General features: G+C 32.3%; 1 protein-coding gene across 1 annotated transcript; it reads right to left on the minus strand.

Moving 5' to 3' along the window:
• Positions 1-12,228: 12,228 nt before the first annotated feature.
• rbp4l (retinol binding protein 4, like) lies at positions 12,229-13,811 on the minus strand. The gene is made up of 6 exons (XM_081390581.1): positions 13,732-13,811; positions 13,468-13,585; positions 13,223-13,359; positions 12,843-12,955; positions 12,542-12,754; positions 12,229-12,421 (listed from the first exon to the last, which is right to left on the minus strand). Exons 2-6 carry the CDS (start codon positions 13,582-13,584, stop codon positions 12,411-12,413), a joined length of 591 nt encoding a protein of 196 aa, XP_081246707.1. The 5' UTR covers position 13,585; positions 13,732-13,811; the 3' UTR covers positions 12,229-12,410.
• Between the last annotated feature and the right edge of the window lie 256 nt (positions 13,812-14,067).

Below are 14,067 nucleotides of genomic sequence, written 5' to 3' on the forward strand. Positions count from 1 at the left end.
CTGTAATAAAGGTATAATAAGACAATGTATCATTACACTGTAATAAAGGTATAATAACAAAATGTATTATTACATTGTAATAAAGGTATAATAACGCAATGTATTATTACATTGTAATAAATGTTTAATAACACAATGTATTATTACACTAATAAAGGTATTATAAGACAACATATTATTACACTGTAATAAAGGTATAATAACACAGTGTATTATTACACTGTAATAAAGGTATAATAAGACAATGTTTCATTACACTGTAATAAAGGTATAATTTCACAATGTATTATGGCACTGTAATAAATGTATAATAAGAATGTATTATTACACTGTAATAAAGGTATAATAACACAATGTATTATTACATTGTAATTAATGTATAATAACACAATGTATTATTACATTGTAATAAATGTATAATACCACAATGTGTTATTACACTGTAATAAAGGTATAATAGCACAGTGTATTATTACACTTTATACTACAGGGCCGTTGAATGCTTGAATCTGATTGGTTGACGGACGTTCTAAGGTGTGCATTATTTTCAGGGAAACGCACAGCTAAAGTAGTTCCAGGCAGGTCTTGACCGCATTACAGTTCCATATCACTTCGCGTAGTCAACTGTAATAACGGAAAATAGGATACAATTCATAACAAGAAAAAACATTTAGCCGCATGCGCTTGATCTGGAATTTTCAATGTCTAGCTTCACAATCAATGGAAATATGCAGTTTAATTTGAATAAATAAAGTATATAGTCCTATCTATAATCAATAAAAAATTAAACTGAATATGAATGGATAGTCCTGCAGCACAGATTATTATTGCAGATAATATAACAAATAAAGAATTACTGATAGGTCTACTTGTTAAAAGGGCTTTGTGTTTCATTTATTTGGCTAGTCTGTCATCTGTCAAAAAAAAGAAAAAAAAAAGAATAAATTCGAATTAATTAAAAGGAATTGAATAAATAAATAAATAAATAATATTGACGCACATGCTTTTCCGTCTCATTATTGCAACATTTCTCTTTCTAATAACTGCATTAATAACTGCATAAAGCCGGGGACACACTTTAAGGCCGGTTATGAATGTAATTTGATACGTATGACTGATCATGCCCAAACGCGTGTTCAGCGAGCGTTCAGTCTGTGTTCAAAGTCGGTGTTTAAAATCTGCTGCAGTCGATGAAAACAGTCAGAGAATGTGTCAGCTAGTCATGTGTCCCAGCATTAGTCTGCTATCAGTGGCTCAAACCTCCATTACTAACTCTAAAATGACGTTTTGGAATTAGCAACGGAGGCAGTGGATTAGATCCGAAAGAAATTAGTCCTACATACAAGAGCGTTTTAATGACAAAAACTTTACAAACGTCTTGAAATACATAATCTGAACAATGTTTCGAGGTGTGGTAACTGTAGTATAAGCGGAATAATTGACTTCAGGCCGTTGAATTATTAGAAAATAATGCACACCCGAGGTGAACGGCCACTCCGCTTCGCGTCGTGACCGCATTACCACCTCGGGTGTGCATTATTTTTCTAATAATTCAACGGCCTGTCATCAATTATTCCTTACGTAATAAAGGTATAATTACACAATGTATTATGGCACTGTAATGAACGTATAATTACACAATGTATTATTACACTGTAATAAAGGTATAATAGCACAATGTATTATTATATTGTAATAAATGTATAATTACACAATGTATTATTACATTGTAATAAAGGTATAATTTCACAATGTATTATTATACTGTAATAAAGGTATAATAGCACAATGTATTTCATTGTCATAAAGGTATAATTTCACAATGTATTAGTACATTGTCATAAAGGTATAATTTCACAATGTATTAGTACATTGTAATAAATGTATAATAAGACAATGTATTATTACACTGTAATAAAGGTATAATAACACAGTGTATTATTACATTGTAATAAATGTATAATAACACAATGTATTATTACACTGTAATAAAGGTATTATAAGACAATGTATTATTACACTGTAATAAAGGTATAATAACACAGTGTATTATTACATTGTAATAAATGTATAATAACACAAGGTATTATTACACTGTAATAAAGGTATTATAAGACAATGTATTATTACAATGTAATAAAGGTATAATAGCACAGTGTATTATTACACTGTAATAAAGGTATAATAACACAAGGTATTATTACATTGTAATAAATGTATAATAACACAATGTATTATTACACTGTTATAAAGGTATATTACCACAATGTGTTATTACACTGTAATAAAGGTATCATAGCACAGTGTATTATTACACTGTAATAAAGGTATAATAGCACAGTGTATTATTACATTGTAATAAATGTATAATAACACAAGGTATTATTACATTGTAATAAATGTATAATCAGAGGTGGGTAGTAACGAAGTACATTTACTTCGTTACATTTACTTGAGTACTTTTTTAGAAAAATTGTACTTTTAAGAGTAGATTTGAATGTGGGTACTTATTACTTTTACTCGAGTACATTTCTAATGAAAAAACTGTACTTTTACTTCGTTACATTGGGCGACGTTCCTCTCGTTACTTTTTTTAATGCAATATGTGTTGTTAAATGCGTAGTTTATTCCAAGCGCGCTGTATCTTTTTTCTGGACTTGAGCGATGCTCAATTCACAAATGAATGACTCTTTTGAGTCGATTCTGTTTAAAGACTTCATCAAACAAGTTGGCAGATCTGTCTGTTACGTCGGTTCGCGAATCGGTTCGCGAATCAGTTTGAATGATCTGTTCAGTTCCTGCACGCACTGAATCATCTGAAGCCCTTTCAATTCACACTCGACTCGGAGTAGTAACAGAAAGATTTAAGCACATCAAGAGCGTTAGATGAAGTGGCAGTGGACCTACAGTAGCTACTAGCTACAGTCAAGTGAGAGCAAATCTTCAAATGCATCAACTTTTTGCCAGCGATGAAGATCTTTATTAGTTGAACATCTTCGTAAGCAGTCTGTGAATGAATGATTCCACAGGACGATATAGGCCATTCGATTTCATTTCACTCAGGTAATACATTTTACAACCAAACAGATTACTACGCCACGATACTAGAAAGTATGACATTACCCGTTTTATGGACATATAAATTAATTTACATTAAATAAAGCTACCATTGTTCACAGTTAATGAACACCCGCCATCCCGCGGTAGTTTGTGTGTATTGTTGCGCAGTGGCGTGCGAACTCGACTTGAAAACGAATGCCTTTGCCTGCCGTTGACAGTTAACCAGTTTAAACATGCTTGCAGAAATATACATTTGATTATATTTTGGAGAACAGTCAGAAGAAGAACCGTCGATGTACTTTTATTTTTTATTTTTTTTATTTTTTTTGTGTGTGTTCAGATGTTCAGTAGCAGTCATGAGCGCGAGCACATGTGAAGAGTTTTTAACTCTTCTCTGTAAATACCTTTGAATGCAACACTGCAGATTCATTTTATTTCGAAATTTTATAATAATCCAAATGTAGTTGTATAAGTTAATATTCTACAAACCAGAGGACAGGCAATGATTTTCAAAGCTATACAGATGGCAGAAATAATGCTTATGTCTCTCTTCTGTTTTTGTTGCAAAGATAGCTGATAATAATAGTCATTTAAATAAACAAAATCTAAATATATCATTTTATATATAGCCTACGACTTTCTTCGTAGAGTACCATCTGAAATTTTCTTCTAAAAGAGCATTTTTATCAAGCTTGTATGTTTATGTTCACACTTAAATGGCAATGAAAAGTAGCCTACCTATTAATTGTCATTAAAGTGAAATTGCTAACCTTAAATATACGAGCTTGATACAAATGATTGTTTTAGAAGAAAATTTCAGATGGCTCTCAGAGGCTTTTGCATCATGAAGTCTTCATATATATATATATATATATATATATATATATATATATATATATATATATATATATATGTTGTTTTGGTTGTTGTTGTGTTTCCTTGCCTTCCTAAAGCGACCTTGGGTTTGAGAAAGGAGCTATATAAAATAAACTTATATATATATATATATATATATAGCATATACATATATATATATATATATATATATAGCATATATATATATATATATATATATATATATATATATATATATATATATATATATATATATATATATATATGTATATATATATATATATATATATATATAGGCCTATATGATCCGAAGTAACTAGTTACTCACTACTTGAGTAGTTTTTTCATTGGATACTTTTTTACTCTTACTCAAGTAACTATTAAGATTATTACTTTTACTTTTACTTTGAGTAAATATTTCTATAAGTACTTGTACTTTTACTTGAGTACAGTTTTTGGGTACTCTACCCACCTCTGTATAATAACACAATGTATTATTACACTGTCATAAAGGTATAATACCACAATGTATTATTACACTGTAATAAAGGTATGATTTCACAATGTATTATGGCCCTGTAAAAAGGTAGAATCACACAATGTATTATGGGACTCTAATAAATGTATAATAAGAATGTATTATTACATTGTAATAAATGTATAATAACACAATGTATTATTACATTGTAATAAATGTATAATAACACAATGTATTATTACACTGTAATAATGGTGTAATTACACAATGTATACTGTATACTGTGATAAATGTATAATTTCACAATGTATTATTACATTGTAATAAATGTATAATAGCACAATGTATTATTACACTGTAATAAATTTATAATTACACACTGTATTATTACATTGTAATAAATGTATAATACAATGTATTATTACGCTGTAATAAAGGTATTATAAGACAATGTACTATTACACTGTAATAAAGGTATAATACCACAATGTGTTATTACACTGTAATAAAGGTATAATTACACAATGTATTATTACACTGTGATAAATGTATAATAGCAAAATGTATTTCATTGTCATAAAGGTATAATAGCACAATGTATTCTTATATTGTAATAAATGTATAATTTCACAATGTATTATTATACTGTAACAAAGGTATTATAAGGCAATGTATTATTACACTGTAATAAAGGTATTATAAGACAATGTATTATTACACTGTAATAAAGGTATAATAACACAGTGTATTATTACACTGTAATAAAGGTATAATAAGACAATGTATCATTACACTGTAATAATGGTATAATACCACAATGTGTTATTACACTGTAGTAAAGGTATAATAGCACAGTGTATTATTACACTGTAATAAAGGTATAATTTCTCAATGTATTATTACACTGTAATAAAGGTATAATAACACAATGTATTATTATACTGTAATAAAGGTATAATTACACAATGTATTATACTGTAATAAAGGTATAATAACACAATGTATTATTACACTGTAATAAAGGTATTATAAGACAATGTATTATTACACTGTCATAAAGGTATAATACCACAATGTGTTATTACACTGTAATAAAGGTATAATAGCACAGTCTATTATTACATTGTAATAAATGTATAATAACACAAGGTAATATTACGTTGTAATAAATGTATAATAACACAATGTATTATTACACTGTCATAAAGGTATAATACCACAATGTATTATTACACTGTAATAAAGGTATAATACCACAATGTGTTATTACACTGTAATAAAGGTATAATTACACAATGTATTATTACACTGTGATAAATGTATAATAGCACAATGTATTTCATTGTCATAAAGGTATAATAGCACAATGTATTATTACATTGTAACAAATGTATAATAACACAATGTATTATTACACTGTAATAAAGGTATTATAAGACAATGTATTATTACACTGTAATAAAGGTATAATAACACAGTGTATTATTACACTGTAATAAAGGTATAATAAGACAATGTATCATTACACTGTAATAATGGTATAATACCACAATGTGTTATTACACTGTAATAAAGGTGTAATTTCACAATGTATTATTACACTGTAATAAAGGTATGATAAGACAATGTATCATTACACTGTAATAATGGTATAATACCACAATGTGTTATTACACTGTAATAAAGGTATAATTTCTCAATGTATTATGGCACTGTAAAAAGGTAGAATTACACAATGTATTATGGGACTGTAATAAATGTATAATAAGAATGTATTATTACACTGTAATAAAGGTATAATAACACAATGTATTATTACATTGTAATAAATGTATAATAACAATGTATTATTACACTGTAATAAATGTATAATAACAATGTATTATTACACTGTAATAAAGCTATAATTACACAATGTATTATTATACTGTAATAAAGGTATAATTACACAATGTATTATACTGTAATAAAGGTATAATAACACAATGTATTATTACATTGTAATAAATGTATAATAACACAATGTATTATTACACTGTAATAAAGGTGTAATTTCACAATGTATTATGGCACTGCAAAAAGGTAGAATTACACAATGTATTATGGGACTGTGATAAATGTATAATAAGAATGTATTATTACACTGTAATAAAGGTATAATAACACAATGTATTATTACACTGTGATAAATGTATAATTTCACAATGTATAACATTGACATAAAGGTATAATAGCACAATGTATTATTACATTGTCATAAAGGTATAATATCACAAAGTATTATTACATTGTAAAAAGGTATAATAGCACAATGTATTATTATACTGTAATAAAGGTATAATAGCACAATGTATTATTATACTGTAATAAAGGTAAAATAACACAATGTATTATTACACTGTAATAAAGGTATAATAAGACAATGTATCATTACACTGTAATAAAGGTATAATACCACAATGTGTTATTACACTGTAATAAAGGTATAATTACACAATGTATTATGGCACTGTAATGAAGGTATAATTACACAATGTATTATTACACTGTGATAAATGTATAATAGCACAATGTATTTCATTTTCATAAAGGTATAATACCACAATGTATTATTACATTGTAATAAAGGTATAATTTCACAATGTATTATTACATTGTAATAAATGTATAATAAGACAATGTATTATTACACTGTAATAAAGGTATAATACCACAATGTATTATTACACTGTAATAAAGGTATTATAAGACAATGTATCATTACACTGTAATAAAGGTATAATAACACAATGTATTATTACATTGTAATAAATGTATAATAACACAATGTATTATTACACTGTAATAAAGGTATAATACCACAATGTATTATTACACTGTAATAAAGGTATAATAAGCCCAACAGGAAGTCGGCTATTATGGGTTGTTTGGAAAACGCTTGCTGTGGAATGTGATTTACTCCTCCTTGAGAATTCATTCAATCACCTCCAAACTCAGTCAGCATGAAGTCAAGACATTGAGGATGCTAAATTGCGGACGGATTTTTGATATTTCGAACGGTTTGGCCGTGGCGAGGAAACAAATATGGCGAAAAAAGAGAGGAGACGAAGTGTAATAACTTCTGCATACATTAACTGATCTTGATGAAACTTTAGCAGTGTGTTCGTGGTAAGAGGCCGATCAGATGGATGTAACTATTGTGAGTCAAAGTTATAGCGCCACCAACTGGCAGCAGGAAGTGTGTCACTTTCAACATGCGTTTGACAAAAGTGGGGGGGTTAGTTTTACCAACAGTTACAAAAATCAGTATATATATTGGTCTCACCGAGCCGGACAACTTTCTAATTTACAGTTATTAGCTCAGAGCAAAAGGAAGTCAGATATTTTGGTTTGAATGTGGATTTTTTGGATATTTCAGACTCTGAGTTTTTAGCTACTATTCCTAACTGGTTTATTTTATTCACACCAAACTTTTTCAAAATGATAAAGATACATTAAAGATGCTAAATTGTGAACGGATATTAAACATCTCAAACGGTTTTGCTATAGTGAGGGACTAAAGTAAAGTAACAATTAAAGCCTCATCTTCTAAAAATGTAATTAAACACCATTTATTTCTATATAAAAGTATAAAAATATCACAACTAAACCCATTTTATTCTTTTTTTTTTCAATTTAATAAATATTTTTAAGTTTAAAAATAGTAATTGTACTATTTAGTCCCATAAAAGTCAAGTCATACACAGGGCTATACTGCCCTCTTGTGTTCAAAATCAGGTAGGCCTATTGTATCTACATAAAAATATACTAGGTATGTGACGGTGAGAATATTTTACCACCGGATAATCGACGTGTGACACCGCTGGGGGCTTTTGAATCGCCAACTTAAAAACGAAAGTAAAATATGTTCGTCCGCACTGACATTGATAGTGGTTGAGCGAGCGTATCAAATGAATTCCTATTGAAGTAGGAATTAACTGAAAAACGTTCACTCTGTTCTGCTCGTTCCTTGCCGTGGATGCGCACCGTTATGAATGCCCGTGCAGCCATGAGCATTTTAGTTTAATTTTAGAATTAGCGCCTTTCGGGGGTGGATTGCTTGAAATTATTTTACAAAAGCACAATGTTGTGTTTTATTGCGACTGTACACAAATATAAGTTAACACTTTGCAGTTTGAATGTCGTCCTGTATAATGACGGAGTATGTTTTTATGTGTCCACTGTTCAATCGCGCCCACGCCACACACACACACCCACCCACACACACACGGTTTACTATCTTTGTGGGGACTCTCCATAGATTTAATGATTTTTATACTGTACAAACTGTATATTTTATCTCCTTACACTAACCCTACCCCTAAACCTACCCATCACAGAAAACTTTCTGCATTTTTACATTTCCAAAAAAACTCATTCTGTATGAAGCTTGTTTACCCATGGGGACCTCTATTTAGGTCCCCACTGTGATACGAGTCCCCATGAGTCTGTGTGCATTCAGGTTAAAGTCCCCACCGGGTCAGAAAAACATGAACAAACACACACACACACACACACACACACACACACACACACACACACACACACACACACACACACACACACACACACACACACACACACACACACACACACACACACACACACACACACACACACACACACTCCAGCATTGCAATCTTGACATTGCAGCCTGTTCATTATAGACTTAATAAAATATAATAATAAAATGGTCAACCTAACATAAAGATTACACTGCTCTAAATAGTCAGTAGTACAATTCGTACATTCACAGTAAGCACCGCTCCACTGTGAATTTTCCAAGCACATTTTTTGCGCATGTGAAGAGGATAATTTTTCCCTTCGATATTGGAACGTGAGTGAAGTACAAAGCATATAATAAACAATAGTTTAGCATCCAAAAAAAGGTAATTATATATATTTTTTTTGGGGAAAATGATATATATATATATATTTTTTTTTTAAGTGACAAGACAAAGAATATTACTTGTCTGATATATATATATATATATATATATATATATATATATATATATATATATATATATATAGCTTTTTTAAAAAGTAAACAAAAAATATAGCTGCGAGCAGCGATGGATGGCCCAAGCCGGTGACACCGCCACCCCGGTGTCACCAGGGTGGCGGTGCCACCGGCTTGGGCCCGCAATCGTTGCTCACAGCTATATTTTTAATTTTTTTTAATTTCATATAATGTTTATTTTTTAAATATGTGTCAATGTAATTGCTGCATGATGATCCATGTTATAACCAAAAGAGTATTGAATTTCTGTGTTGAAATGTATCTGCATTTCTGCATTTATCTGCAGATTCTGCAGTATCTGCATTTCTGTGTTGAAATGTAAATATTGAGATTTAATTTAATTACGACTCCGATTTCCAGTCTAGAGTCTGGACTTTTCTACATTTACATTTATTCATTTAGCAGACGCTTTTATCCAAAGCGACTTACAAATGAGAACAATAGAAGCAGCTAAACTAACAGTAGATCAACAATATGCAAGTGCTGTGACCCCTCTCAGTTTAATCTAACGCAGTACGTGTTCATATTTTTTATTTTTTTTCAATAGAATATAATAGAAGAGAAAGTGTTAATATTACTGGATCAAGTGCTGTCGAAAAAGAAGCGTCTTCAATCGTTTCTTGAAAGTGGCTATGGACTCAGCAGCTCTTTAGGCAGATCATTCCACCAGCAGGGAACAGTCATGGTAAAGGACTGAGAAAGAGATTTTGTGCCTCTTTGAGATGGCACCTCAAGATGTTGTTCGCTTGCAGAGCGCAAGTTTCTGGATGGCACATAAGTCTGAAGTAATGAGTTTAAGTAAAAGGGAGCAGAGCCAGTGGTTGTTCTGTAGGCAAACGTCAGTGACTTGAATTTGATGCGAGCGGCAACTGGCAACCAGTGCAATTGACGTGCAGAGGAGTGACGTGCTTTTTTCTGCTCGTTAAAGACCACTCTAGCTGCGGCATTCTGGATCAGTTGCAGAGGTTTGACCATGCAAGCTGGAAGACCAGCCAGGAGAGCGTTACAATAGTCCAGTCTGGATAGAACTAGCGCTTGGACAAGGAGTTGTGTAGCATGCTCTGATAGAAAGGGCCTGATCCTCCTAATGTTGTACAAGGCAAATCTACATGACTGGGCAGTTTTAGCAATGTGGTCTGTGAAGTTCAATTGATCATCAATTACCACTCCAAGGTTCCTGGCTGACCTTGATGGAGTTATGGATGACGAGCCTAGCTGAATGGTGAAGTTCGTGATGAAGGGGTTTACCGGGACCACAAGTAGCTCTGTCTTCGCAAGGTTTAGTTGAAGGTGGTGGTCCTTCATCCAGCCAGAAATGTCTGTCAGGCAGGCTGAGATACGATCAGCTTTTCTACATCTACCTATCTACATCACCAGGCCTTAAAAGCCACTTATGTCATTAACCCTGACTTTCCCTAGCAGAGACTTGGCTCAGTACAGACAATCTGTTCTGTCTCCAAGACACCAGCTGGCATTTAAATACTTAGCGGCAGACAGTCATTATAAGAACAGTTTTCAGAGGGCATTAACCTATTGTTGATAAATTGACAATACCTCGGATAATCCAACATGTAATAATGCTTAATAAGTTCATACAGTTCTTACTTAGGCAATCTTTTTTTTCTTTTAATCTTTTAAAGTTGTTGCATTGACTATACCTGTGTATTAACTGTGTTACTGCTCAGCAAAACACATACCTGAAATTAACATCTTCTGATAGACCTTATTGAATTCATATCACAATGAAAAACACATCTACATAAAATGTTGTAAATAGGCTACTGTTAGGAATGCAAATATCTTTGCAAAATATTTTTTTTGCTGCAAATATACTTGTAATAGTATAATAGAAAATAGAATGGTATGTATTATATGGTATGTAATGATATGGTAAGTAATTATGTAAATGTAATTTCTTAACATTTTTCCATTCTCTAAGAATGAATCTAATTTTTATATGCATTTAATTTGTTTGGAACCAACCGTTGTATAATGTCAGTTTACAGGAAGACGGCACTAAAGCTTTGTACACTTTTAAAAAACGATTGTTTAGTTTAACTTAAAAAAGCTTAAATTTTGAGTTAATACAATGAGGGAAGATTGGTTTAATAAATAGAAACTCAATATATGATGTTTTCTGAACTACACAAAAGTTGATTTGACACTAGATAAAAAGTTGTGATAACAAATCATGAAAATAATTTTTTACTGTGTAAAGTGGATAACTTTTCTTTTGGCTACACAACACTTGTCCAGTTTTACCCAATTAGATCTCATGAACTTCTGCAGACGTTTTCCCTTTTTAAAACAGGTCAGTATGCTTATTTATATTTGATGGCATTCTGCCAGCTTGTTAATGTTCATGGATGGTTTGGCATTACAGAAACTATGGTTATTGCTTTAATCACAATATTCTAAACATGTTTATGTGTAAGTTTTCCATAATCTCTATTATGTTTCCCAAACAGAAATATTTCTTGTCCTTTGTTTTTTTTTTTTTGTATATGTTGATTCTGTTTTTCTTGGCATTGGTTATCAGTGCAAATGTGCTGGAATATAATGTCTCTTTCAATTTGAATGGGGCATTCAAACTGCTGTATATCCATTTTAATATATTTTAAATTTAGAGTAATCTGTAAAAAAATATCCTTGACCAGACTGACTTCACGCCATCATGGCCAGTGATACTAAAGATGTCAGTGATATGCAAAGCAATACATAATCACCCACCCCTGTAAATTCTATAAAAAAATGACTAAAATAAGTTTTGTTTAAAAAAGATTTATTGTCACAGACACTTAAAACACAATACTTGACTCCCTTGAGATAAGAAGCTCACTGATTTGATGTCTCCCTGGCACATATGCATCTCTACGGCACTGAAATGGAATGACAGTGGATGCCTCTTCTTTTGCCAGCATGCTAAAGGAATCCATCTTTGTTTCCTCTAACAGCTTAGCAAGCCCCTGTAAAATGAGAGATGAGAGAAATCAGACAGAGAAATCCGAACTCTATCTTTATCTGCATATTTAACTTTTGTTGTCTTGCAGCTAAATTGAGAGCCTGACTTCTGTCCATGAACTTACCGGACTGCAGCACGGGCTGGAACTGGCCGGCCATGCAGATCTCCTCCTGTTTCTGGCGGACGATGCGCTGAATTGCAGGAGGTAGGCCACGGGGGTTGCGTGAGAAGATCAGGGCATAGCCGTCATCGCATGTGCCATCATCCTTCAGAGTGCGGCAAGCGTAGGTGATAGCATAGTTGTCGTAGTCGGTGTCAATGATCCAGTAGTTGTCACCTTTATCAAGAATAAACAATAAAAAATGAGTCAATTGATTCATGTGACAGTAATGGGTAAACATGTGATAATATACTTGTCTTCTGACCTCCACTAGACAGATAGCTAGCCAAGCCCTGATAGTTCATGAACATCTTGCCAGGAGTGGTAGGGTCAGGTACACTGTATTGGGCAGCCATGTCAGCACACACAACCCAGAATCTGTAAAGAGTAAGCAGGATTGGCATTAACATGTGACTTCACCACTAACATTTTTTTAACTTGATTTCTGAATCAAACCAAAATAGCAGAATTAGCATTTTGTGATGCCATTGCTGTCATATATTTAAACTTGATATCTGAATCTACCCAGAATCCGTAAGCAGCAGGATTAGCTTTAGCATGTGACGTTATTGGTGCCATATGTATTAAACTTGGTCATTGAATTGAATGCTTCATTACACCCATACTTTCAGATTTTCAACTAACCCGAAAAGAGTTACGCGGCCCTTTGAAGAGGCAGTCATGGTGCCGTCGTCATCAATGGTGTATTCTGCAGAGATGTTGTCCTGGAGGAAGAGTCCCTCTGGGTCTTTCTTCTGCTGAGCGTACCATTTGCCTGCATACTACAAGGTACAGTACAGCAGGTCAGGTCATCCTGTCTGTTTTGCATCAACATTATTAATGAGCAAATGTTTATCTCCACCGAGATCATCAAATAGCATACTACATACTCTCTTGGGGTCAAAGTCGTCCTTGACTGTAAAACTGTCCACAACGCAGGAGACAGACCAGCAGCGCTCAATGTAGGACAGGAAAACCACCAGCAGGGCAAACTTATAGTATTCCATTCTGAGTAGCGGAGAAGGAAAGCACAGGTGAAGCAGTCTGGTGCAAAGCTAATCAGCTCAGTAGCTATTTCTAACAGTCTTTTTCATAACAGTTTGAACTGCAGGTTACTTAACACCGAGGGCCTACATAAAAACTCTAGATCTTACCTCTTTGTTTTGTTGTTGTTGTTTGGAGTGAACGAAAGGAAGGATTCTGTGGTGTAGGACCTCTCTGTGGTTCTCCACAAGGCTGTGTTGTCTACACTGAGCAAGAGCCCTTTTATACCAACTCTACAGACAGGCTTATTGATTATTTTCACTTCTTGTGACTAAATAAGGTTCTTAAATCTATGGTTAATCCGGTTGTAGAAATCCTCACTGTAATCTGGCTTCTCGCTTGAACCCTCCCATGCTTGCCATAAAAACAAAAAAAGCTTTATGCAACTAATTGGAATATAGTGCGACTTTTTTAAAATAAATAAATCAAAAACATCTGGGAATAGG

The sequence above is a fragment of the Scardinius erythrophthalmus genome, assembly GCF_964197995.2.
Source record: "Scardinius erythrophthalmus genome assembly, chromosome: 17".
Classification (NCBI taxonomy): Eukaryota; Metazoa; Chordata; class Actinopteri; order Cypriniformes; family Leuciscidae; genus Scardinius; species Scardinius erythrophthalmus.